The 27,630-nt window shown below is 45.2% G+C and overlaps 1 protein-coding gene across 1 annotated transcript; it reads right to left on the bottom strand.

The window, feature by feature from the left end:
* Window positions 1–4,223: 4,223 nt before the first annotated feature.
* Window positions 4,224–26,381, bottom strand: LOC111843390 (cystine/glutamate transporter-like). Its single transcript, XM_072710150.1, has 13 exons — window positions 26,211–26,381; window positions 20,669–20,941; window positions 18,873–18,999; window positions 9,163–9,278; window positions 8,905–9,030; window positions 8,697–8,796; window positions 8,574–8,618; window positions 8,287–8,410; window positions 6,400–6,503; window positions 6,215–6,311; window positions 5,741–5,890; window positions 5,340–5,517; window positions 4,224–4,767 (listed from the first exon to the last, which is right to left on the bottom strand). Exons 2-13 carry the CDS (start codon window positions 20,904–20,906, stop codon window positions 4,703–4,705), a joined length of 1,470 nt encoding a protein of 489 aa, XP_072566251.1. The 5' UTR covers window positions 20,907–20,941; window positions 26,211–26,381; the 3' UTR covers window positions 4,224–4,702.
* Between the last annotated feature and the right edge of the window lie 1,249 nt (window positions 26,382–27,630).

The raw sequence follows: 27,630 nt of genomic DNA, 5'->3' as shown, positions 1-27,630 counted from the left end.
GAAAACATAAAAGTACACCTTAGGGACATCACATTATGATCTTCTGCTGCTGGGACGTTCAAACCCAAATGTGTCACCAAATCTTTCAATTATCAACAACCTTTACCAGTGAAGCAGTCCGAAAACACCTTAAGACATGTTAAAGTACTGAAATGCTACTTATGAAAGTTCTATGAATGCATTAGGTTAGTGCACTGAACGTTCCGAAAATGCATTGTAAAGCAATTTTGAAGAGGCATTATTATTATTATTAAGGGATCTTGAAAGGGTTGGGCTGGCCCTGCAGTTGTGGGTCACAGTGACTATGTCAGGGTCAGCCCCCCACTGTGGTCCATTCGTGCCCCTTTCCCGTTTGACCAGCAGGTGGTGCTGGTCATTCCATCCTTCACGTCAGTCCTTGTTCTCCCCTGTCTCCTGTCTGGTCTCGTGGCTCAATGTATTTAGCATGTGCTGTCTGTTTGCCCCTCGGTCCTGAGTTCCCTCTTGTCTTGTGTTCGAATCCCACCTCCTCTGTCTTTGTATTTAGCTCCCTGGTTTTTTCCTTTGTGCTTGTTAAACCCTGGTGTCTGATTTAGTAATCGGTTTTGGTTTTGTTTCTTGTTCCCCTGCCTGTGTTATTCCTATGTACTTCCCTAATGTTGATTATATGCATTCTTGGTTAGTTCTTAGTTTCCCTGATTGTTAGTTTCTGTGAGTTAATTGGTTTCACCTGTGTCTTGTTTCCCTAGTCCTTGTTAATCAGTCTCACCTGCCCTGTGTTAGTCATTACCCCTTGTAGTATATTAGTTCCTGCCTTTGTTCTGTTCCCCGCTGGTTCATTGCGTCGTGTCTCGTGTCTACACTATTATCTAAGCTCGTGTCTACACTATTATCTAAGCTCGTGTCTACACTATTATCTAAGCTCGTGTCTACACTATTATCTAAGCTCGTGTCTACACTATTATCTAAGCTCGTATCTCTAATGTCTACGTTTGTCTTTGGTATGCCCTTGTCTCTGTTTTCCCCCATGGTTGGATTTTACTTTAGTGTCTTGCTCTTCTAGTTAGTTAGTTTTTCCATGTGTGTCATTTAGTCTAGTTTATTCCCCCCTGTTTTGTTTTGACCCCTTGTGGTCTTTTGGTTTTCTCGTATTATCTGTTTGAATTATTAAACCCTGTTTTGTTTACTGGAGCCGCAAGTGGGTCGTCCGCCCCTTCTTTGTGCACCATGCCCCGTTCCCGTGCCCGAACCGTCTGGATCCATGACAGACTAAGCATACCATGGTTGCTAAAGTGATTCTCAATGGTTCTCAGATATTATTATTATTATTATTATTATTATTATTATTATTACTATTAATTGAACATCTTTCAGTTCAATGCCCTCTGAAATTGGTACTGTTTAATACCTACTGTACAAACAATGCATTTTCTATCCAGGTTAAAGGCTTCTTATTGGCAGCTTTCCTACAGGGGGTGGGGGAGATACATACATAAGGTAAGTAATCTTCTGAATGTAACATGAAATTTATTGTGACACAGCTATTAATATAGTGCATATTACATGTAGTAATGTTAAAGGCCTGGACTCCAGTATTAGTGTGTCACATTTCTTGCGTCAAACTCCCAGTCCCTTCCTATGGACAGAACGCACCACTGCATCTCCCCTTCTGCAAGGAACAAGCTTGTAACCTACAACATGTTGAACATACTTGTCCACTTTCTTATCATGCGACTGCATATAACCAGTTTCATCTCCTAAATCTATTACCTGGTTTGCATGTAATCTCCTGCAACCCTAGCTGTGGCTGCTTAATATTCTTAGACCAAAATGTAGCAAAAAATGTAACAAGTAGTTTCTTAATCATCACCTGTTCAATCTGCTCCTCCTTTCTATTCAAGAAACATAGTCTACATAGGTATTTTAACCAGCTGTCTTGGCCTGTCTTGCTGTTGAGGCCGGTCGTTGTCACACTCCTGACATGTAATGTTCTGAGGCACCACTTCCACAGAGGTGCCAGTCTCCTGTCCCAGCTTCTTGTGCAGTTTCAGGTGGTTTAGGAAGACCTTGTAGATGGGCTCTTCACAGTTCCGCGGTTGCTTCTCTCTGCATGATATAGAACTGTGGTGCTCTGGGCACAGTAGCTGGTCCAATGACATTCGAGACCCACACCGTTTTGCCTGGACTCATTCCTGGCTTATCCATGGTTCTGCTTCTCCGGTTAAAGTTCTGTGTCTGGTTAAACTTCAATTTGTCATCATTTCATTTGAAAACTCTCCTGTTGGGCCAGTGTGGCAGAAGCTGGGCTGGCGCCTGAGGTAGTGGGGAGCGAAGCTTCTACTCCATCAACAGCTCAGCAGGTGAGGGACTCTGGAGGAATGGTGTCACCTGGTAGGCCAAGAGTACCCTGTAGGGGACATCATTCTTGATCAATAAGGCCTTGACTGTCCTAACAGCCGTCTCTGCCTTTCCTTTTCTTTGGCTAAAGTATGGGCTACTAGTCACATGAGAAAAATCACAGTCTTTTAAAATCACAGAATTGACGGCATCAAGTTTTCCAGTGATTTGTTGTACTTCTGAGGGACCTTCTTTCAGCGTCGCTAATGAGGGTAAGATGTTCGAAATTTGTCTTGAGAATAAAGTCAATTCGGCTTTAAAGGCTTTCACATTTGTATACATTCCATGCACAAATTGATCTTTCCCTTGTAGCTTCACATTCAGCACATTCATCGGTGCCAATATGTCCACAGCGAATGCAAAATCACAAAGCCAATCTGTGTCACTCAGCTGAAGAAGTCCTATTGGAGTCCTATTGACTCCAAAAATGAGCTTCTCCCCTTTGAGCTCCCAAGTTCTCTGACATACTTTCCCCAAAGTTAACCAATGGACATTAGCATTGTAAAGTAAGTCCTGGTGATCAGCATCAGTTTCTTCAAGGAATATAATGAACTGATGATGGTTAAGTCCCCTTGCTCGTTTAAGTTAAGTTAACGAGCTTTACGATTACTTCACTACATGATCAAGCTGCAATACAGACTTACACAGGGATTCCTGGTGGATTATACAGTGTAGGAAAATTACATCCAACTCTGGGATTTCCTTTTTCACCCTATCCTGGATTTTTTTCAGCAGTCCAACGTTTTTTCCAATTAAGTTTGGCGATCCATCTGTGGTGACATTCCCAAGTTTACACCATGGTAGCTTCAGCCTCTCGATGACACCAGACAACCTGTCATACGAATCCACTCCTCGTGTTCTCCCCTTTATGGACTCCATGGCCAAAAACTCCTCTGTGATCTCAAAATTGACATTAACTGTCATTGTCATTGTCATTGTTTTTTATGCCATTACTTTCATCCAGTGCTAACTAATAGAACTTCAATGACTCAACTTTTTTGTTTAACTCGCTGGCCAAAGGCTTGCTGGTCTTTGCTAAGTTGAACGCCAACAAATAACTGGCCTTGGTACGAGACTCCTGAATAGTAATTTGTCAGAATTTTTTTTTTGAGGGCATGTAAATTGGCTGATAACCTCTGAGCAATAGCTGCCCTTTGTTGCATTGACTGGTTGCTAGCGTAGTTAGCATGCTTGGTGGAAAAGTGGTGACTGATATTGTATTCTTTGAAAACTGCAACGGGTTCTTGGCAAATAAGACATACGGCTTTTGATCGGACTTCAGTGAAAAAATATTTAGCTGACCACTCATTAAAAACCCGGCGTACACTATTCACTTTTCTTTGGTCCACTCATTGTTAAAGTAGGTGTCAATGCAATGGTAAACGTGAAGAGTGAATAATTGTGTGTAGAGACCACAGACTCGGTTTTAGCAAAGGTGGATAGTGTTTGGAGTTCGCCATCTAGTGGAATCAGCTGAAACGCAGGGTATTTCAGGAAAGGGCTAAATGAATGATGTCTTTACAGTGTTTTAGTGCTCCCTTTTTGACGGGTAATTTTGCAAATAGTCAACGGGCTTAATTAAACAGCCTAGCGTGATGTATGTGGCCTGGGGGCCGTAGTTTGCCCACCACTGCTCTAAGTGCAATATTTTTATGCGGAATTCTGGGGATATGTTGTCAGTACAAAAATATTCATGTTCCTCAAACTTATAAATAGTAAAATCAGAGAAACTGGTAATTTTGCATTGTTTTTTTTTTTCCCAGATCTGTATATTGATAATCTAATAAAGCATGTCATTATACTAATAAGCCAAATGTAAACGACTTGTTTATAATAATAAAAACACCTTTTTAAAACATTCGTAAGCTTGTTTTATTGATGTGAGTACGCTTGCATCAGCGGTTAGCGTGAACTTGAAACTTGTAGAGTAGCCTGAAGCTGCACCATCATCTCGATTGCATCATTGGCCCATCAGCTAAGCAACATGTCACAGAGGCATGGATTTAGCACTGAGGATGACATTTTACAGGACAGCTCCAGAGATGTTCAGTGAAGCTGGATGTACAACATACATACAGTCTGTAGGGCAATAAGCATGTTTTGGAAATATATGAAAATGACAGGCATATCACAATACCACGGTTTATGTGTGCATATTGAACTATAAGGTAAACTGTTACATCCCTAGTGTCTATTATAGATTTTATATTATATTCTGTCACCTATTAAAGTTATGTACTACTCCTACAATAGTTTTTTATATCACATTTATCACTGAGCTAAAGGTTTCCACAGTCAGTGTATGTGATGAGTATCTCTGAGGGCTTCAGTATGTTTTGACCTCCTGCTGGATCACTTCCAATAGGATCTGAAGATGCTTGGTGCATGACTCTGGGGGGAAAAATGGACATAAAAACATAATCAAACCACACAAGTAATATTCTGTAAACAGATGAAGAAACGAAAAATGACAGGCTGTGTTGTCAAAAGAACCACCACACAGATCATGTGCTGTTATCTGCCTGGTCACATTACAGGCGCTTTTCCACCGAAGTTCAGGAACCTAATCCATCGTTCCGAGTTCTTGGGCCATCTTAACTGAGAACCTTTGCAGCCTGTAGCCTTTTTCATGTGTCGCATTCCCACTGCACAACAGGAACTGTTACTGTTATGCTAAATAATCATGGGAGACCCATCGATATTAGACAGAAGAATATCGGTTATTGATCAAATTATCCTATGAAATATAGAGACACTAGTAAAAAAAGTATTCATTAATTAATTTAATATATTTGAGATACAAAAGTAATTTAACCTGCTCCATTTTAGCTCTACTGCTTCTCTTTTCCCCACAGTTCTGCACGAAATCACCGGTGATTGTGTTCAACCAATCAGCAAAGTTTATTAATGTAAGCCCCACCCAATAGGGTGAATCATGACTGTTTGGCCTTTGCGTCACTCACGGAAAGCATTTCTCCAGCGGACAGGTAAGCGCTGCTGGTGCACAGTGAGGTAGTACACTGGCACGCCTGACAGTGTGACTGCACAGCTGCTCCCAGTGTTCCAGGGGTCTGAGTACAGGGACAGGCCCACAATGAAAAAACATACTGCTGTGAAGCTGATAGTAATGGCTACCGGCACCTGGGAAGGTAGAAAAAGAGAAAAACAGATAATTAAACAATCATCAGGTTGCATTAAAAATGTGTTTCAGGTTTCCTGGTTGCTGTTATTTCTAATTACATTTTAAAAGAATCAAACCATTTTTTCCTTGGTGTAGCTTATTAATCAAGGCAAACCCTATGCAGCCATATCAAAATTACTAAGAGTAACTAACAAAAATAGTTAAGTCGAGTAGTCCAGTGACCTTGAAGGGTCTGGAGTGGAGGGGAAACCTGTAACGGTGTATGAGCAATCCCAGGGTTGTCATGGCAATGAAGAGCCAGCGGGAGAAGGCGGCAAAGTTGACCAGCTGGAAGAGGTTCCCTCTAATCAACATCACCACCACCAGAGGGTACTGTGGGCACAGGGAATCAAAAGGGGAAAACAGGGGATTTCAGGGCCGTTAAACCTGTGTGTGTCCATTTTCATTCTCACAATGTGATCTTCAGATACTGATTAGCCAATTTTAGTCAATGAAGACAGTTCAGTAACAGTCTGACAGAACCATAATATGTGGGATTTTTTCATTCCAGCACATTCCCATGACCTAACCGATCAGGTGCTTTTTATAAACTTTTTTCTAAAAAAAAGTATATTTTAATATCCAAAATAAATAAAAAAATAACTGAAACAGTCTTGCTGATGCATTAGTGTACTAAGATGAGGGAGCACTGCTTACCATCATCAGTACCGCTGGCAGGGGTGTCTCTCTGCGGATGTGAATCATAGAGAGCAGAGCCGGGAAGTGGCCTTCCCTGGCTCCCACAAACAGCATCCTGAGACACAGAGGAAGGTCATCAGGCTGCTCCCAATGGGAGAGAAGACCTGTGACTCAGTGCAGGTCCTGGCAGGGAAAATATCTACCTGGACATTGTGAAGATATTTCCATTGAGGGACCCCAGGCAGGACATGGCCACCAGCATGGGGATGATGGATGCGATGCTCTGCAGAGTGCGGTGGGCAAACGTCTGAAAAAGGTAACAAAGTATCACTGACCAGATCCCTAGCAGCATATCATAAATCGTCATGTGATCCTAAAACCCTTCATATACGTCAAAATGTGCCCTGGTGGTCTCTCATATTCAGTGGTATATTTCTATATTGTAAATATAAACATAAAGGTCTGTATGATGTATTGAATAAAACGAAAACTAAGAATAACACAAATGCGTGTTTTTATTTTCTGTTTCACTTAGGGCGGTTTTCCACTGCACCAGGTACCAAACTTTTGGTACCTCGAGAAAGTTCACCTTCAAGGTGTTGGTTTACCACCGGTAAAGTTTTATTAAAGTTTTATTAAAATATTTTTACTCTGTCATATGAAGAAAAAAAAAACGTAGCAAACTTTGCAACTTTAATTATTATTCTTTTTATCCTTTGTCTTGTGTTAGCTTTCTGTTCCTATCTCTTATGTTGACAGGTCAGTGTATTAAATCAACCATAAAAAAACCCTCAAAATAATAATTTATCATTCAATGTTTCTTACCAAGGGCGGCATGGTGGTGCAGTAGTTAGTCTCCGCCTGGGTCACATGTGTGTGGAGTTTGCATGTTCTCCCCGTGTCGTCGTGGGGTTTCCTCCGGGTACTCCAGTTTCCCCCCACAGTCCAAAGACATGCTGAGGCTAATTGGCCTTAGGTGTGCATGTGTGAGTGAATGGTGTGCGAGTGTGCCCTGCGATGGGCTGGCCCCCCGTCCAGGGTTGTTCCCTGCCTCGTGCCCGTTGCTTCCGGGATAGGCTCCGGACCCCCCGCGACCCAGTAGGATAAGCGGGTTGGACAATGCATGGATGGATGGAATATTTCTTACCTCTTGGTTACCTTGTTAAGCTTCCTAATCCATGAAAAGATTAGTTTTAATATTTTTGGTGTGGCTTTCTGGACCTTTCTTTTGACAGCATACCTCTCGTTTTCAATAAAAAATAATAGTAAAATAAACCTCAAGAGAATTATATAAATAAACTGAATTGGTCTTATCTTGCCTTACATGTCTAGGCATGCCTTGCCTAGTGAATTTTTTGTTAAATTTATTTTATTTAAATAGAGGTTCCTGCAGCTTTCGCATGAGTGCTGCATATGTTCTCTGAGACAATCGTAATCACTTTCATCTTTGCCGTTTAAATCACTCGAAGATGGGTCTGTGAGAAATTTATAAACTCCTTTTTTTTAAAAATATCCCAGTATTTATTACAACAAAATCACATCACTAGGACTATATGCCTGCTGTATCATTATATCCAACAAAATACTTTTTAATTTCTTGTCATGCCATCCTGATCGTTTTGTTGTACATGTTCTTATGAACAAATTGCATTTTTTATTTCATTATTTTCTGAGTTTGCAACTATTTTCAAGGCGGCATTTGTATTTTGTTTCATCGGCAGGCTATTCACATAACCAGTCGACAAAGAAACTTTGTGAAGTCCCACCCCAAAGTATTGAAGCACCAAAAAAGTACCCCAGCTGCTCTGGCACATGCAGAACTGGAATTGTTGGTACTGGTACTCGACCAGAAGTCAACGGAAAAGCGAAAGTATTGAAAGTACCATACTTGATGCGGTGGAAAAGCGCTCTTAGTGAATTAAGCTGGGCCCAGCGGGTGCTTAGCGCCCAGTGGCCACCAGAGGGCACCCTGACAACTAGGTTAAACTAATTTTGACTAGGGTTGGGGTTGGACCAGCCCTGCAAATGAGGTTCACAGTGACAAAGCATACCATGGTTGCTAAAGTGAATGAAAGTGCAGCAGTACTGACCATAGCTACAGCACCCGATGCCAGTAGGTCAGCCGAGGTCATCACCGTGTAGTATGACACATTAACCAGCACATAGCACACAGTTACTGTTACCATGGAGATAACGATCGACAGTGGGATGTTTCTGACAAGACAGAAAAAGAGGAAGAACCAGACAAAACCATGCTAGTTATGATAGCAGGAATCATCTAACAGACAACAACACACCATTCATGTGGTTGCGTTAGTCACAAAGTGTATCTCATTCTTCCTGAAATGTTTCATATTACAATAATGCTTATTTTTACCTGTTGGGATTGATGACCTCTTCTGTGACACAGTTCAAATTAAACCTGCAAGGAAAAGTGAAATCAGTTTCTCCAAATGGAAAGGTTCCTTGGTTAAAACAAATCCGATGTTACGAGACCTACCATCCACCATAGGCGTAGAGTCCAGCGTAGAATGCCAGTGGGAGTTTGGTCAGTGTTAAGGTCTCAGAGTCAAAGGCATTGTCGAAGTTCTTAACTTCTCCTGCAGAGAGATGAACCACTGAAGATAAATTCCTATTTTACCAAGACAGTCATAACAGGCCCATGGTAGAATGCACTGCCCTCCATGCGCCCACTGGCATGAGTGTACCTCTGGCCAGCGCCATGATGCCAGGGACAATGATGAGGATGAGGGCGAACACTTTGATGAAGGTGAGTGTGACCTGCATGTTGGAGGTCAGTTTCACACTCCAGCAGTTAACTGCCACCACAATGGCTGGAGAGTAGAAGGAAACACCATGATGTACATAACACACATGTACCACAACATGCAAACAACCTACAAAACAGACTGCAGTCTCAGAGAGGGTGGAAGAGAGCAAAGCACAGAGAGCAAAGCTATACTCACACATGGCCAGAAGACTGACCAGCTTAACCAGGACCTCGGGGGTGGCACAAGGGGCAAAGAAGGGCTCTATCACGTAGCGGCCAAAGGCCAGGGACACCACGGAAGCTGTGGCTGGTCTGAGACAGAAGACATTTAGTGTCATTGTACAGGTAGGAAGCACAACAATATGTCAGTCTTCACATATCCTGTCATGCTCTCCTATGAGATGCACTCAGATATATACACAGCAAAACTTGGTCGGCCATTTGCTCAAGTGTCCAATGTTGATATGACTACTCTGCTGGCCAGAGGATTTGAAATAATGACCTTCCAGGCTTAGGCACAGTCTACTAACCCACAGAGCCAAGACCAACCCTGAGCCCCAGAGATCAACCTTTTTTGGACTTAATAACAGCACACTGCAATATCTCCCAGCCTTGTGTTTGAAAGTCTTTCTTCCACAACCACGACAAACTTTCATGGACACCTTATCACAACATCAAACCTGAACATTATCTCCAACTTACTGATATCCTCAGGCCTGACTATGTATAGGACAAATAGACAGTTACCTAGGGCCCCTAAAGTGAAACGATAGTCATTTTCCTCGGTAGGAGAGCCTCCCAAGTAAAGCGTGGCCTAAGTAGAGCCAACACTGGGTAACCTAATGGTAGATAGGAGTGTTCAGCAGGGTTCATCCGCTGTAATGTTTGAATAGGCAGCAAATCATATAATATTGTGCACTGCTGGAAATGCTGTGGATCGCTGTGCAGAGTGTATCGAGAGGGGACCCTTGTTAATTGTGCCCTATTGAGGTGGAGGTATTTCAGGGCTAGACATAAGCCGCGGCACCGCGGCCAATGGCCGTCGTGCCTTTCAAAATTGGCCGCATGCCTCCTCAAAATTGAAGTACCTTACGGCCAAGATTGGCCTGCCTTTAATGTTTGTCTGGCCGTATGCCCCCTTTTTACCGAAAGTAACGTTCATTACACAAAAGACTTGCGCACGACACGCTCCACTTTACCTCGTCAACAATCGATGCATCTGTACTGAACCCGAACCCAACCTTCGATACGAGAAACGAGGTCGACCCGCACATCTCGTAATTCCCAACTACTGAATGAACCGCAATGAATTCTGGACTAATACGATCATGTGTTCGTCGCATGATTGGCTGGTACGGTATGTATCGTCCAGCCTACTATGGAGCCACAGCAATGACAATGGTGCATCATCGGGGGGTTACGTTTTTGATTGGAAAAGCCATCCGACGGTTTCCGAATAACAGATAGGTGTCCTCTTCGGTAATCATCGTGTAGTTGTCGTCTGCTGCTTATGCTGTCACCATGCCTCGCAAAGATCGAGAACGTAAAAGAAAGCAAGCTGAACTCGCGGCTACTGCCGCAAAATATTGCAAATTATCTACTTCGTTCAGGTAAGTGTCAGATGGTGTTGTAAAAAAACATTTGCCGAGGCAGAGCAGATTTGACTCAGAGAAGTACCAAGCTCTGCTGGGAGGATATAGGACTGGTAGCGTGCAGTGTGCAAAAAACGAACGTCAAGTCAATTGTCATGTACACTAAAAGAATACGGGTGTTCTGAGCAAACAAATACAAAAATATTGACGGCTCCTTTATTGTTGGATTTTGTTTTTTGAAATAAAGCTATATATATATCTATAAATATATATATATATATATTCTGTCTCAAATCGAAGGTCGTATTGCGTAGGTTGTCTAAACTTGGTAATTACAGTAATTGGTAATTAGTGACTCAGTATTGGCCCAATGCCTTTTTGGAAAGTTTCTGCTTTTTTGAAAATAAAAAAATGCATCCTTTATGGAAATAAAATTCCTCCCCAAGGCCCGAGGTGTCCTATGAAATTTAAATAAATGAAAAAAACATTTTTTCAAATTAAAATTTTTAATTTGTCAATGACTTCACAAAAAACAATACCACTGCACACTAGCTAATAAAATTTATGATCAAAATTCGAGAAAAAGATTTATGACCAAAGCTCTAATTTGAATTGGTGGTGCAGTGCACTAGGAAAAGATACCCAGTGACTCATATTTCTTTGTACCAAGAAATTAGATAGGTGGTCCAAATACTTAATTAATGTAAGCTTTGGAAATTGTCAAATTACTACATAGTCTGCGAGCCTCGGATATGTGGCCTTGGTGCCCTGGATTTACTCCAGATTTTGGCCTTGTGCCCAGGCTTAATGGCCTTGTGCCCTAGAAAAAATATGAATAGCCAAGGCCAAAGTGGCTGTGCCCTCCTAAATCCTTATGTCTAGCCCTGGTATTTGTGTGCCTTTATGATCATAGGAGCTATAATGTCTGGGGCAATTGCCCCTGGTAGGGTCTCCCAGGGCATATTGGTCCTAGATGAGCAACCAGACAAAGTACAATTTAGAAAACACCCATGAGAGACAAGAACAAGGATGATATGACCTTGCCTACATTGGAGAGACAGGGGCTTCACCGTGGAACAAGGCCTGGAGGGGAGCTCAAAGGACCCGGTTGGGGATAGCCCAAAAGAAGAACATGGGTCCACCGTCCTGTGAGGCCACGACACAATGTGAATCACATCAGGGGCCTCGGCGGGCTGATTATCATTTACCAAATCTGATTTTAGGCACATGGAATGTCAGGTGGGAAAGGAGCCTGAGCTGGTGTGGGAGGTAGAAAAATACTGATCAAATATTGTCCGGCTCACCTCAACACACAGCGTGAACTCTGGAACCAAATTTAATGGAGAGAGGCTTCGACTCTATTCTACTCTGTAGTTGCCCTTGGTGAGAGGCTGTGGACAGGTGTGGGTCTACTTAAATCCCGCCTGTATGTTGTAGTTCACCCTGGTGAATGAGAGGGTCGTGTCCCTTCAATTCTGAGTTGGGGAACGGGCTGTTGCTTTTGTGTATGCAGTGAGCAACAGTTCAAAGTACCTGGCCTACTTGGAGATCTTGGTTGAGATGCTGAAAGGGGCCCCCTCTGGCAAAACTCGGAAATATGTGATTGGGAGGAATATCCTGCCTGATCTGAACCCAAGTGGGGCTCTGTTATTGGACTTCTGCGCTAGCCACAGTTTGTCCATAACAAACGTAATGTTCGAACAATAGGGTGTTCATAAGTGTACCTGGGACCAGAGCACTCTTGGCTGCAGTTTGATGATCGATTTTGTAGAATCTTCAGATTTACGTCCACATGTTTAGGACACTCGGGTGAAGAGAGGAGCTGAGCTGTCAACTGATCAACACCTGGTAGTGAGTTGGATCCGATGGCTGGGGAAGATGCTGAAAAGACCTGGTAGACCCAAATGCATAGTGAGGGTGTGCTGGGAACGTCTGGCGTAGGTCCCTATACTCTTGCATCCTGAGGGAGTCAGGGGATATTGAGCCTGAATGGGTTATGGTCCAGGATTCCATTGCTGAGGCAGCTGAACAGAGCTGTGGCTGTAAGGCTGTTGCTGCCTGTTGTGGTGGCAATCCCTGAACCTCATGGTGGACACCATCGCTAAAGGGAGCTGTCAGGCTGAAGAAGGAGGCCTTCAGAGCTTGGTTAGCTAGTAGAAGCAGCTGACAGGTACCGGCAGACCAAGCAGAATGCGGCCTTGACAGTTACTGAAGCAATCTGTGGGAGGAGTTTGGTGAGGTCATAGAAAATGACTTCTGGGTGACCCTAAAAAGATTCTCTCAAAATATTAGGCAACTCAGGTGGGGGATGCAGGGCTTTACCCATGTGGTTTACAGTAGAGATGGAGAACTGATGACCTCAAATGGGGATATAGTCAGGCAGTGAAAGAAGTATTTCAAGGGCCACCTGAATCCCACTGATACGCTTCCTTGGAGGAGCTGGAAGACTCAGAGGGGGACTTACCCATCTCTAGGACTGAGGTCAATGAAGTACTGAAAAACTCTTCAGTGGTAAGACTCTGGGGTGGATGAGATTCCTGAAAGCTCTTGATGTTGTTGGACTGTCTTGCTGACACACCTCTTCAACATTATTTGGAGGTTGGGGATAGTGCCTTTGGATTGGTAGACTGAGGTGGTGGTGCCATTCTTTATGAAAGGGATCTTGAGGATATGCTCCAACTTCAGGGGAATCAAAAACCTCAGACTCCATAGGAAGGTCTATACTGGGATACTGCAGAGGAGGGTCAGCCCGTCGGTTGAACCTTGGGTACAGGAAGAACAATGAGGATTCCGTCCTGATCGCAGAATCCTGAACCAGTTCTTTACTCTCACAAGGACACAGAAGGGGTCATGGGAGTTTGCCCAAGCCATCTACATGCGTATGGTGACTTGGAAAAGGCATATGATTGTGTCTCTTGGAAGTTCCTGTGGGGGGTTCACGAGTCAGACTCGTTTCAGGTGTGTGTTGGACTCCACCAGGGCTGCCCTTTGTCACCAGTTCTATTCATACTGTAAGTTTTATGAACAGAATATCTAAGCATAGTGCAGGGGGTCCTGTTTGGGGGCCTCTGAATCATGTCTTTGCTTTTTACAGATGTGGTCCTTTTGGCTTCATCAGCCTGTGACGTGCAGCATGCAAAAGGGTGGTGTTAGTGGGAAACAGCCAGGATAAGGATCAGCACCTCCAAATCTGAAGCCATGGTTCTCAAACAGAAAAGGGTAGGTTGTACTCTCCTGGTGGGAGACGACATATTACCTTAAGTGGAGGAGTTTAGGTATCTCTAGGTCTTGTTTATGAGTAAGGGAAGAAGGGAGGAGGAGATTGACAGCTGGATTGGTGTAGCATCCGCAGTAATGGGCAGGGTTCGAAATTAACACCCGCCAACCCACCAAATGCGGGTTAAAAATCATTTTGGCGGGTATTGATAAAAACTTACCAGCCAGTTTGGCCGGTGATGCATGAACCAATCATGCAAATCATGTCAGAGACGCTCTGAGTCGTTTGTCCCCTCCGTCCTACATTTCACATGAACACTACACTACGGGTGACGTTTTAGATACCTAAGGCAGCAGATACTGTACGCTTCGGTTTGCGGGTCCAATCAACGACGAGAGCGCGAAAACACAAACAAGAAATAGGAAATATCGGATGAGCAAAGAGGACTGAGCTGGTCAGCGAAATAAGCTCAAATTAAAATGCTGCGGTGGTTAGGACAGACGTCAGGATCAGGAAGAGGTGAGAAGAGGAAGGAGGCAGAAGATGAAAATGTTGACAGACAAAGAGAAGGAAGTTTAATTGTAAATGGCAGACAGGTCGTCATTGGCTAGTGTTTGATAGTAAAAATGCAGTCATGTTTTGTCAGATTTTCCGTGAGTACACGAAAGAAAAAAATAGTTTCGTGGTGGGGAGGTATAGTTAAGTCTATAACAGTTTATAACTGTATAGTTTGTTGTGTGTATTGCACTTTCTGTGCGTTTTTCATGCACTGTTAATAAAATGATCAAATTTTCATTCAGTGGCATTCATAATCTCTTATTTTCACCACGTAAAAATTTGTCTAATGGAAATTCTGATTTGGCTGGTGATCAAAAAAGTTAATTTCGAACCCTGGTAATGGGACACCATACTGTTGTTTGGGGGTATGGGGTCAATTGTTGCAGGCCATCATGTCCCTGTATAAACAGAGCGAGAGTTTGGTTGGCATTCCCAGCAATAAGTAAACAATGAGTTTCCTGTCTGGGTTCAGCCTTAGAGGTAGGGTGAGGAGTTCAAACATGGGGGAGGAGATCAAAGTAGAGCTGCTGCTCCTCCACATTGAAAGGAGCTAATTGAGGTGGTTCAGGCATCTATCTAGGATGCCTGCTGGAAGCCTCATTGGGGAGGTGTTTTGGGTATGGTCAACTGAGAGAAGACCCCAGTGCAGACCCAGGACACGCTGGTGAGATTATATTTGTAGGCTGGTCTGGGAATGCCTTGATATTCCCTCCAGAGGAGCTGGAGGAGGTGGTCAGGGAGAGGGAGGTCTGGGCATCCCTGCTTAAACTGCTGCCCCTTCGACCCAATGATGGACAAGCAGCAGATAATGAAGGGATGGATAGATGAATGGATAATTAATAAAATTATGCCACTTAAGCAAACATGTTAAAGCTAAATATACAGCAATTATCAATAAAATATGTCTCTATGGAGCTATGTGTCACGGTCGGTCAGAAGGCGAACCGGGAAGCAGGGAAACGGAGTCAGGAAGTAGGGCAAAACGGGGATTTATTAAAGCTAAACAGGACCGGGGAATCACGACAGCAAACATTAATGACAAGTCTAGGGAAGACCGACTCAGACGAGGACTAAATACAACAGACAAGCTACGGGTAATGAGCCACAGGTGAGAACAATCAGGGAGAAACAGGAGGTAATGAGGTGGGCGTGGCACACAATAGGAGCGGACGGAGCGGGCCGTGACATAACCCCCCCCCAAAGGCGCGCACACTGGGCGCGCCCGAGAGGAGGTGACGGACGAGACGAGACCGGGGAACAGGACCTGGAAGACAAAAACCAAAACCCATCAACAAAGAACCGGGAACAAGACAGACACAGAACAGGAACAAGGACGAAAAGAAAGATAGGACACGACAAAGAACAGGAAAGGCAGACAGGCAGACAGAAGGGAGACACAACAGAAACACCCACAGGCGACACGAAGGGGCCAGGAGTGAACAGAGGAGGAACAGAGGGACGAGGAGCAAAGACAGGCGGGACGAAAGGAGGAGGAGCAGACAGGGGAGACCAGACAGGAACGGAAGGGGAACAAAAGGGAGCCCGAGAGAGCCCAGGCGGGCGACAGGCAGTGGCCAGAGGGACCACAGGCGAGAGGGAGGAGGGAGCAGGAGGGGACCACCCAGGAGCCAAGGGAACGGGACGAGGGAGTGACGGAGGGGACACGGAGGGAGCAGGAGGGAACACCGGTGCAGGCAGGCAGGAGGGGGAAGCTGCGGCAGGCAGAGGCGCAGCCGGAGCTGGGGAAGGCGCTGTCCGACGCCCAGCCAGAGCAGGGGGGCCCGGAGGCGGCCGACACGGAGCCGGAGGCGGGACCGAGGACCGGCACCGAGGAACCAGGGGGGGACCCGGCGGAGACCGCCGACCCCGAGCCGGAGGACCCGCAGGCAGCCACCGAGCCACAGCCAGGGGCCGAAGGGGCGAGCCAGGGGGCAGGGCGGGCGGGACCTGGGCCCGACGCTTGTGTCCCCGTCCCTTACGGGAAACTGACAGGTGGGATCCTGGGGGGTGTCAGCCTCACTGAGGCAAGGGTGAGGGAGTCAAGAGGGAGGTCCCTGAGGGTGGAGGCTCAGGCAAAGCAGGGGGCGTGGCTGCAGGTGGTGCAGCCGGAGCCACGGCCAGGACAGGCGAGCCGGGCTGGACGGGAGACCCGGCCTCAGGCAGGGCCGCGGGCAGGACGGGAGAGCCGGCCTCAGGCAGGGCCGCGAGCGTGTGGCCAGCAGGGGGCGCCTCGGCAGGTGCCGCCGTCACGTGGCCAGCAGGGGGCGCCTCGGAGGGCGCTTTGAGCGTGCGAACAGCAGGGGGCGCCGCCATCACGTGGTCAGCAGGGGGCGCCTCGGCGGGCACCTCAGGCGTGCGGCCAGCAGGGGGCGCCTCGGCGGGCACCTCAGGCGTGCGGCCAGCAGGGGGCGCCGCCATCACGTGGTCAGCAGGGGGCGGAGGCGAAGCCAGGACTGCAGGGACTGCAGGCAGGACAGGCGGTGCCGCGGGCAGAGCGGTGGCAGCAGCAGCAGCAGGCGGTCTAGAGCAAGCAGGTCCGGCATAGATACGCCTGGGACTGCCCCTTTAAGGGCGGCATCCGTGGCGTCTTCCCAGGCGGGGAGAAGGGAGCACGTTCCCAGGAAGAGTGTCGAGTCCGCTTTCTTTCCCTTTCGCCTCTTCTTTTTAGGGAGAGCGGGGCTCTCTAGGACCCAGGGAAGTTCTCCGGAGCAGGGGGGTTGAGCGGCAGAAGCCGCGTTACGCTCAGTGTTGCGCCGCTGAAGAGACGTCCTTCGCGGTGTGATCGAGGCTGGAGCCCTTTCCGGCTTGCTAGCATTCGGGATGGAGGTTGGGGGTGAGTCGGGGGGCGGCTCCCAGGCGGTGTACCCCAGAGGGGACAGCCAGACTGCCGCTCTCTCCCTCAGCCGCGTAAGGTGTTCTCCCACCTTTACGCGCAGCTGCTCCTCACCAATGTCGTCCCTCTTTCTCAGGAGCACCCAACATCTCTCCACTAGCGGCGGGCCACTGGATCCCCATGAAGTTCCAGCATGTTGGTCCACCATATTACCTCTTCATCTAGGGTGAGATCCTCCCTGGCAGCGCTGGGCGTGTGGGGGAGACTTGTCATTCTGTCACGGTCGGTCAGAAGGCGAACCGGGAAGCAGGGAAACGGAGTCAGGAAGTAGGGCAAAATGGGGATTTATTAAAGCTAAACAGGACCGGGGAATCACGACAGCAAACATTAATGACAAGTCTGGGGAAGACTGACTCAGACGAGGACTAAATACAACAGACAAGCTACGGGTAATGAGCCACAGGTGAGAACAATCAGGGAGAAACAGGAAGTAATGAGGTGGGCATGGCACACATTAGGAGCGGACGGAGCGGGACGTGACACTATGTATATGGGTAATAATTAGAGCACGACTGATCAATCGGCCTAAAAAAGAAATCAACCGATTTTTAAGCATTTTTATGGCAATCAGCATCGGCCGATTAATCAGACTATTTGGCCAGTATAATGATGGCTGTGATGACAGTGTTGTAATTTATCAGCACCTACAGTAGTGAACCCTGCACAACAACGAAAGGTAAAAGTTCTAAATTGCTCTCACTACATCAGTTTCACTTCATGAATAACACTGCCACAAAGCCGAAATGATCTCAATTTTGAAACATATTGCTTGTTACTTTTGTCAGAAATTAAGTTAAATTATTGTTTTGTGTTATTAATGTTATATAAATATTTGAAGACAAGCAGTTGTGTTACTCATTTTTAATTTTTCTACTTAAAAAAAAATCAGCCTAATGCTGGCCATCAGCTCACCTGCCCCCCAAAAAATTTTGCATTCACATCTGCCACTGAAAAAAGTCAACCTCTAGTAATAATCAATTGATCATGCCAATTGATCATGCTAAATATACGTTATAATCAATAAAACATGTTGCTATATAGATACACATTATTAATCTAATAAAACATGTCACCGAAACAATTATTATTTGGCTAAGTACACGGTTATAAAACATGTCGCGATCGAGCTGAATATACATTAATAATCTATTATTTATCTTAGATTAAGTAAGTTAGCTAAATATAAATGATTTTTAATAATAATTAATAAAACCACACCTTCCAAAAACATCAGTAAACATATTTCATTCCGCCGTGGTAAGGATAAACTTGGAAAAAAAAAACATTTAAATATCGTACTGTGAAACCACCAGAATCTTAAAAATTACTGTGATACAAATTTTTGGTCATAATGCCCAGCACTAGTAGACAGACATTTTACTCTAAAATTACTCTAATTCTTAAATTAAGTTCCTGCACTAAGCATCCCTTCACAATGCAGTATCCAACCACATGGACCAGATTAAAGTCGTTATTTAGATAAGAAGTACTAATTCTTCAAGATCTTAATCCTAATATCTCAGATCTTAGATTATTCTTAATTCAGGGTCTATCATGCCAGTTGGGGACCCCTGCCTTAGAAGCTCTAAATGTTGATCACATGTACAGAGAGGTTCATATATTTCATTAGCTTGCAAGTAACTGACCTGATTACAATGAATTCAACCCAAAGGCAGAGGAATGCAGGCAGAGGGCCCAGAGTCTCCTGCAGGTAGACATATTGGCCTCCAGACTTCCTAAAGGTCGTCCCCAGCTCTGCGAAGCATAGAGCACCTGGAGACATGGACAGGCACGTAGAGAGATAAGAACTTCATTGTGTATTTGAACAGAACAAAATCCTGTTAACTATACAAAATGACAAATTGGCTCAAGATATAACCTGCCTATAGGAGAAAGTCAGCTTTTACATCAGGAATGATTGTAAGCATTATAGGAGCTCACTAAGCTAAGATACAAATTAGATCCAGCTCAGGACCAACACTTACAGTCAAAACCAATCTATAGTACCCCAAGTTAAATAGTTGACTTAATGAAGGAGATGTAGCAAGTGGTTTTCAAAGATTTACATGGAATCCCCTAGCTTTTTTTTTTTTAATTTTATTTGACCAATCGGAAATTAACTAATTAACTGGTGGTAGAGCACATTATATATATATATATATATATATACATATATATATATATATATGTATATATATATATATATATATATGTATATATATATATATATATATATATATGTATATATATATATATATATATGTATATATATATATATATATATATATATATGTATATATATATATATATATATATATGTATATATATATATATATATATATATGTATATATATATATATATATATATGTATATATGTGCGCGCGCACACACACACACACACACACACACAGGGCAGTCAAGTTTCAGTTTCATCAAAAGTTTGGACTGAAATTGTATCTGTTAGGGCCACAGTGTGTGTCCCACGGTCAATGTATGACACTTGAGAGCCCTGCCTACCGCGTTCATCGGATCTTGCTCTGCACTCAGTATGTGTGAGTATCCATGTAATGATGTGCTTGTGGTGGGAGTAGGTGCCCATTAACTCTGCCTAACTTGATCGGGACAGTTATGAGCTTAGTGGAAAACTCCACTCCGTATTTCTGCACCTCATCCATTAATTCTGCGTAACGGGATGCATCGGAGGTCGTGAGAACCACAAGGTGTGGTGTACGAGCTTGTGAACTGGTTCAAATGTACGTGTCTCACGGTTACTGTGTGACACTTGAGAGCACAGAATATATACAGACAAGCACACACACTCTACCAGTCAAAAGTTGTGGCCCATGCTGAGATTTTCTACATTTGCATGTTAATATTATTCTTTGCTGACAAAAAAATACAATATGTTCACCATTACTGTACTCACCTTTATTAGCAAGAAAATGTCATATCTTTGATTAATCAAAGTAATACGGAAGAGGATTAGGGCCACCATGAAAATATTTGAATTCTGACTTTTGTCTCAGAATTCTGACTTTAATCTCAGAATTCCGACTTTTTTTCTCAGAATTATATAAAAGCAGGGAAAATTTGAGGCATTCTTTCTACAGGGGACATTAAATACTGCTCTGTTTCATGGGATGACAGTTCACTACCAGTTCACTACCAGTTAATAGGATGTTGTACTGTTACATACTCTGCCCATGTTATAAAGGAAACTTGTTTTATTTGACTTATATTTTCACTTATAGTTGTTTACTCAACTTTCCAATGCTTAACAAGAATAAAAAAAAAATCTGCAGTTAATGAAATAAATGGAAATACATGTATAAATAAATATATAAATAAATGGCAAAAACATGCAGTGTGCATATACATACACACACACACACACTTCATTTGCTATAAAGCAGAATCAGGCATGAACACGTGTGCTCTTACCGGCCATGGAGAGCACTCCACACAGTGCCCAGACCAGCAGGGAGACCCCCACACTGCCGCTGTTCTCCAGCACCCCCTTAGGCGCGATGAAGATGCCGCTGCCCACCACTGTGCCGAGGACGAGTGAGGTGCTGGTCGTCAGGTCAATCCTCCTTCTCAGATACACAGCGCCGTCGTCCGACCGGCTCTCTTGCCCGCCGTCTGCCTTTGCCCCGTTCCCCATGTCAGATGTGTGCATCCCCACTAACTGTCAGGTGGAACAGGTGGCTATGTCTTCAGACATAGTGCACCGTCTTTTAATGATTCAACACATTTCCATATACTGTATAGACAACATACTGTAAAAGCACCTTTGGAACATCAGATTATAATCTTCTGCTGCTGGAGCTTTGAAAAGTGAAATATGTTACCAAACCTTTCAAATATCAGTGACCATCACCAGTCAAGCAGTCCATAAACATATTTGCACATCCATGACCATTTTTCGTCAGCAGGACTCTTGCTCTGCATATCCTTGATGTGACCAGGATGTTTGGTCACTGTTCTAAGCTGTTTACATTTCACATCAAAGTCTGTGTCACTTTTTGTGTCACCACCTCTTGCAGCTCTTTTAGCAGCTTCATCTGCGAGCGCGTTTCCTTCACTTTCCACTGTGTCGGTTTTGGTGTGAGCTTTGCATTTCAGGACTGCTAGCTCAGCAGGACGTTGGATAGCATCCAGTAATTCTTCAACCAATTGTCCATTTTTCACTGGTGTCCCAGCTGCCCTTAGGAAACCACGTTGTCTCCACAGGAGTCCAAAATCATGGACAACTCCAAATGCGTATTTGGAATCTGTGTACACATTGGCTGACAGATTTTCTGCAATTTTGCATGCTTCAATTAGTGCTTTTAACTCAGCTTGTTGTGCCGATGTGCCTTTAGGCATACTGCCACACGCAGTTACCTGCATGTCTGTCGTTACTGCCCATCCAGCATATCTCACACCCCCCTCGACCATTGAGGACCCATCGGTATACAACACCAAGTTGGGATTATGCAATGGCGTTTCTTGAGTGTGGGCAGCTTCTTCCATGGCAGTTACTATTTCCACACTGTCGTGATTGATCTCTTCCATGCACTCTGGCAACAGGGAGGCAGGGTTGTTTGGACTAGCCTTTTCAATGACAATGTTGGGTGTTTCCAAGACAGTTGACCACTTAGCCCATCGGGCTGCTGTGACTTGTGATGCTCTGGTTATTGTCAGGAGAGTGTGGACAGCATGTGGGCATCTCACCACCAGAGTTTGATTCAGGACCAGGCTTGAGACAGTGATGACTGCCATGTATGTTGCCTGGACGGCTCTCAGGCATGGCCCCCATCCGAGTGCCATGTTGTCCAATTTTGCCGAATAGTAGCCTACTGGTTGCTGCAGGCCACCATGATCTTTCAGCTCTTGGAAAGCCTTCAACTGAAGTTCATTCGTCTCAACACGATCTTTGGAGTCTTTCCTGCCTTTCAGTAGATCATTGAGTGGTTGAACTATTTCGGTGTAGGAATCCAACCACGTCCTGTTGTAGTTGCACAGTCCTAGGAAGGAGCGCAGCTCCTGAATCGTCGTTGGTTCTTTTGCATTCTTATTCGCCTCTGCTCTGTCCTGAGTGATTTCTCGCTTGCCTTGAGAAATCTTCTGACCAAGGTAGATTACTTCCCTTTGCATGACTTGTGCCTTGTCAAGGCTTGTTTTGTGTCCATTATGTTGCAGGTGTCCCAGGAGAATTTTGACGTCCCTGTCATGCTGTTGTTCAGTCTCTGATGCAACCAAGACATCGTCAACATACTGAATCACTGTGGACTCCACATCTTGCATTTGTTGTAGGTGATATCACAGCTCCATGTGGTAGATGGTTGGACTATTGTGCATGCCCTGTGGCAGACGGGTGAACTGGTATTGTTGCCCATCTACCGTGAAAGCCGTCCACGGCTGGACCTCTGCTGCCAATGGGACTGACCAGAAGCCATTGGCCATGTCAATGATGGTGAACCATTCGTGTTCTGGTCTCAGGGCCTGGAAGATAGTTGACGGATCTGCCACTAGCGGGGCCAGTTTTTCGATGTGTTGGTTGGCCACACGAAAATCGACCGTGAGGCGCCAGGTGCCATTTGCCTTCCTCACTGGCCACACTGGACTGTTTGACACGCTATGTTTACACATTTGCTTGTTGGACTCAGGGGAACCTTGCAGTATTTAGCCACATTAGTTGGAATGCAGGTGAGCTCTGCTCCTGTGTCTGTTAGGAATTCAACATCATGCTCTCCCAATTTTATACTGGCATAAAGTCCGGATGGGTTGGGCTTCTTCTTCTGATGTCTCATCACTTGCAGATGTATCAACCATTACTTGAGATGTAGTGCTTGGAGACACCACTGGTGGTGCTGCACTGGGATGAGTCACTGATGTAGTACTCACAGCCACCACTGGGGGAGCACTTATCTTTTTGCTTCTTTTTTCCATTGTGGTCTTTAATTCTTCCACCAGTGTGAGGCGCTGTTCTTTCAGATCCTTCTTCTGACCTTCAGCAGGATCCAGCCGCTCTGCTGGCATGGGCGCTTGTCAGGAGGGGGTGCAAGAGGGACAGGTGGAAGAGCAGTAACAGGCAGGGCTGGTGTTGGAGGAGGAGGAGGAATAGGTGTCACCCATGTGGTTGCTCCACCCCCCAGGGGTCGCTAAGCGTTTCCTGCATTCGAAGCCATTTGCAGCTGATTTGTTAACAAAGCAATATGATTTTTATTCATCTCGGCTCTGCTATTCACTAACTCCCTCAATAAAGCATTTCTCTCCTCTTCTGCCCTCACACGTGCAGCATCGGCACTCACACGCGCAGCATCGGCACTCACACGCGCAGCATCGGCACTCACACGTGCAGCTTGCTCTTCTGCCAGCTCTCTCTCTCTGTCAGACAGCTGTTTGTTCTTTTCACGGACAACATCAGTTAAAGCAGCAACTTGTTCATGCAAACTTTTCTGTTCTCGGCCAACATTAGTTTTTGCAATCACGTCTTTCCGACGACGAATCTGAGCCAGCACAACAAGTGTCCACTGCAGCTCCGATGCGCTGTGCTTTTTCCCATGCTCTTCGCATGTCATCCAAAGACCAAATGCCACCTGAATCTGTATTGATAGCATACATCTCACGGATGTCAGCAGCTGTCGACTTCAAACACCAAGCTGTGTCCAGATATTCACTGAGATTTTCCATCATAGGATAGGATAGGATAGGATAGGATAGGACTTTATTGATCCCACAGTGGGGAAATTTGTGCGTTACCACAGCTCTAGACAGATAGCCTGAAAGAGTACAAGAGTAATACAGAATAAGAATACAAGAAAAAAAAAAAATAATAATAAAAAATAAAATAAGATACAGCAGTAGTGCCTATGTACACCCATACACAGTTTGTAATATATGGATAGTGGGTTGTGGGAAAAAGTGCAAGTAATAATAAATAACAACTATTTCACTACTACAGCTGCATTTACCTCTATAAGGTGTGTTATGTATGAAGTGGTAAGTAGTGGTGACCGTAGAGGTAAGTATCTGGGCGACTCATGACATCATGATGTGTTATAGAGTCTAACTGCTGTCGGGATGAATGATCTGCGAAAGCGCTCCTTCCTGCAGTGAGGGTGTATCAGTCTCTGACTGAAGGAGCTGCTCAGCACACTCACAGTCTCATGCAGAGGGTGGTGTGGGTTGTTCATGATGGATGTCAGCTTTGCTAACATCCTCCTCTCGCCCACCACCTCCACAGTCTCCAGAGGGCATCCCAGCACAGAGCTAGACTTCCGCACCAATTTGTCAATCCTGCTTCTGTCCCTTTCCGTGCATCCGCTCCCCCAGCAGGCCACTGCATAGAAAAGGGCGGATGCTACCACAGAATCGTAGAATGTCCTTAACAGGGTCCTGCATACTCCGAAGGACCTCAGTCTCCTCAGCAGGTAGAGTCGACTCTGGCCCTTCTTATACAGGACGTCTGTATTTGTTGTCCAGTCCAGTTTATTGGTGAGGTGAACACCCAGGTACTTGTAAGAGTCCACTACCTCAATGACTTTTCCCTGGATGCTCACCGGTGTTGGAGGGGGTGCCTTCCTCCTAAAGTCTATGACTATCTCCTTCGTCTTGCTGGCGTTGATTTGGAGAGCATTAGTCTCACACCAGCCGACAAAGTCACTGATGACCCCCCTGTATTCCTGATCGTTCCCGTCTGATACGCATCCGATGATGGCTGTATCATCCGAGAACTTTTGTAGGTGGCACTGGTCTGAATTATAACGGAAGTCAGAAGTGTACAGGCTGAACAGGAAGGGTGAGAGAACCGTGCCCTGCGGCGCGCCCGTGCTGCAGATTACCGTCTCCGACACACAGTCATGGAGCCTCACATACTGCGGTCGGTTGGTTAGGTAGTCGATGGTCCATGCAGTCGGCTGCTTGCCCACACCGGCTCCCTCCAGCTTCCCTCTCAGTAGTGCAGGCTGGATAGTGTTGAAAGCACTGGAGAAGTCAAAAAACATGACCCTCACAGTGCTGCCTGCCTCCTCTAGGTGAGAGAGGACTCGGTGCAACATGTAGATGACAGCATCATCCACCCCGATTGCGGACCGGTATGCGAACTGCAGGGGGTCAATCGCTGAGCTCATCAGTGGGCGAAGGTGGTGCAGGATGAGCCTCTCCATGGTCTTCATCAGATGAGAAGTCAAGGCCACAGGTCTAAAATGGTTGGGCTCCTTGGGGTGTGCAATTTTCGGCACCGGGATGACACAGGAAGTCTTCCACAGTTCAGGAATCCTCTCCAGACTCAGGCTCAGGTTGAAGATATGCTGAACCACCTGACAGAGCTGGTCTGCACATTCCCTGAGCAGTCTGGCGCAGATTCCGTCCGGACCTGCTGCCTTCCTTGCCTTCGTCCTCTTGAGCTGGCTTCTCACCTGATCGACTGTGAGGCAGATATCAGGCTGGGCTGGGTTGGGGAATGGGGCTGGCTGTCTTGTGGGTAGATATGTAGATGAGGGTGAAACTAGGTGGTGGTGTGAGGAGAGCTCAGGTAACAATCACATACTCCACATCGACATCTGGAGGCTCCATTCCTCCCTTATCAGTAGTCGGCCTTGCAGAAACATTAATTCTACTGCCAAATTTCCTAGATAAGGCCATGTTTGATGGAACAGCCACAGATTATGAGCTGTAAACTCTGTTTTTTCCCGAACAGTAAATGGCGAAAGCACTGTTTCATTCTCCTGTTTTTCCCCGAACAGTAAACGTCTGTTATTTACCGAACAGTAAAATGGAAAAACTCTTGCAAGAAAATGCTGTTTCTATCCCGTTACAGCAATGGAAAAACTTCTTTATAGTCGACTTATCTTTTCTTTTTGAGCTCACAACAAATACAGATATCTCACAAATAGTTATGTTTACTTCTTCTTCATCAGACAACTCTATGATCGGGTGTTTGAGCAGGAGAGAGGCTATTTTCAACCTTCAACCAAAGACAGGAGGAAGATCTTACCTCAGTTGATTTGCGCGCTTAATTGTTGTCTTCATTCATCCAGTATTAATTAGTCTCTCGGCCTTGTCTCTCACCGATCCCGTTCGTGACGCGAACTGATAGATTTCTTCAATGAAACCTCAGGTTCTTTTAGTTGAATGGTGAGGCAGGTTCCTTAAGCCTAAACAGTTTATTAAGACAGAATGAAGATACAGGAAGATGTTTCACACGGCCGGTTCAGTGTCTGTCTGTGTCTGTCTCTGCCCCCCCCCCCGAGGGCAGCAGGCCCTTTATCTATGGTCTTCGTAGAGACTCCTAGAGCCGGGGGGTCAGACGGCCTTGGTGAGAGTAAGTTGTATGAGAGGCAAAGAACATGATGAGCAAGTAGCAAAGACAGAAAGAAATATAAAAATAAGAAATATGAAAGCTATAAATTAATGAACTAAATAAACATAATTAAATAACTACAAATTAACTAGGGAAACCAGTCAATTGTAAAGGATTACCTAATAGGTAATAATATTATTAATTAATATTAATTAATAATAGCCCGTCGGCTTCTCCAGCAACGCCGCTGCTCATCCTACCAGGCCATACCCTGCTTGAAGATCTAGAATGGGGTCCCATGGGCAGTTCTCTGGGTCCTCAACCAGCAGTATCATGCCCACATTTGTTCGGATACAGGCCATTGCTTGGGTTCCTCATCACCTAATCCCAGAGCAACCAGCGGCCTCAGGGATGGCGTTGGAGAGGCTCGGGAAGACTCCATGTTCTGGGGAGGTCACCAGGGTCGCAGATCCCTTTCATACCTCCCAGACTCCCTCCGGTTTTGCTCGTCCACATCCACCAGTCCATCCAAGGAAGCTGAGACACACCACTCTGTAGGCTCCTCTATCCGTTGGTACACTGCATGCTCTTGTGATTGCATAAGGTCTTTCATCTTCCCTGATGCGGATTCTGTAGTCCCCTTCTAGCCTTCCTGGCCCAGAGAACACATCTGGGAATTCTTGTTGAATAACAAGTCTGACTCTTCCACAACATCCATATGCTCCATGAGTTGCAATGCCTCAATAGCTGGCAGATTCCGCAGTGGCTTGATAAGTGAGTCTACTACAGAAACAGGTTGGGTGACTGAGCATGCTTACTGTCCCGCTGACAATTGTGTGTCTGGCCACTATTAGCAGTTTGTTACTAGGACCATAAAGTTTTGTCTTTGTTGTTGTTAAAGGCCCATTCCTAATTTATTTATACATTGTGGTAGGAATAGCTGTGATTGCGGCACCATTGCTGGGCATTTCAGGTCCAGAAGCTACAAAACCAAGATTTTTTTTCATGCTCCTGCCTGTTTTTACAGTCTGTGCAGTCAAACTTTTCCGGATCACTGATGTGAAAACTTTCACAAAGGGCTCTATTCGTTCTGTATGGTATTCGTTCTGTATTT

The sequence above is a fragment of the Paramormyrops kingsleyae genome, chromosome 3 (genome assembly GCF_048594095.1).
Source record: "Paramormyrops kingsleyae isolate MSU_618 chromosome 3, PKINGS_0.4, whole genome shotgun sequence".
NCBI lineage: Eukaryota > Metazoa > Chordata > Actinopteri > Osteoglossiformes > Mormyridae > Paramormyrops > Paramormyrops kingsleyae.
This window is presented reverse-complemented; position numbering and strand designations above follow the sequence as displayed.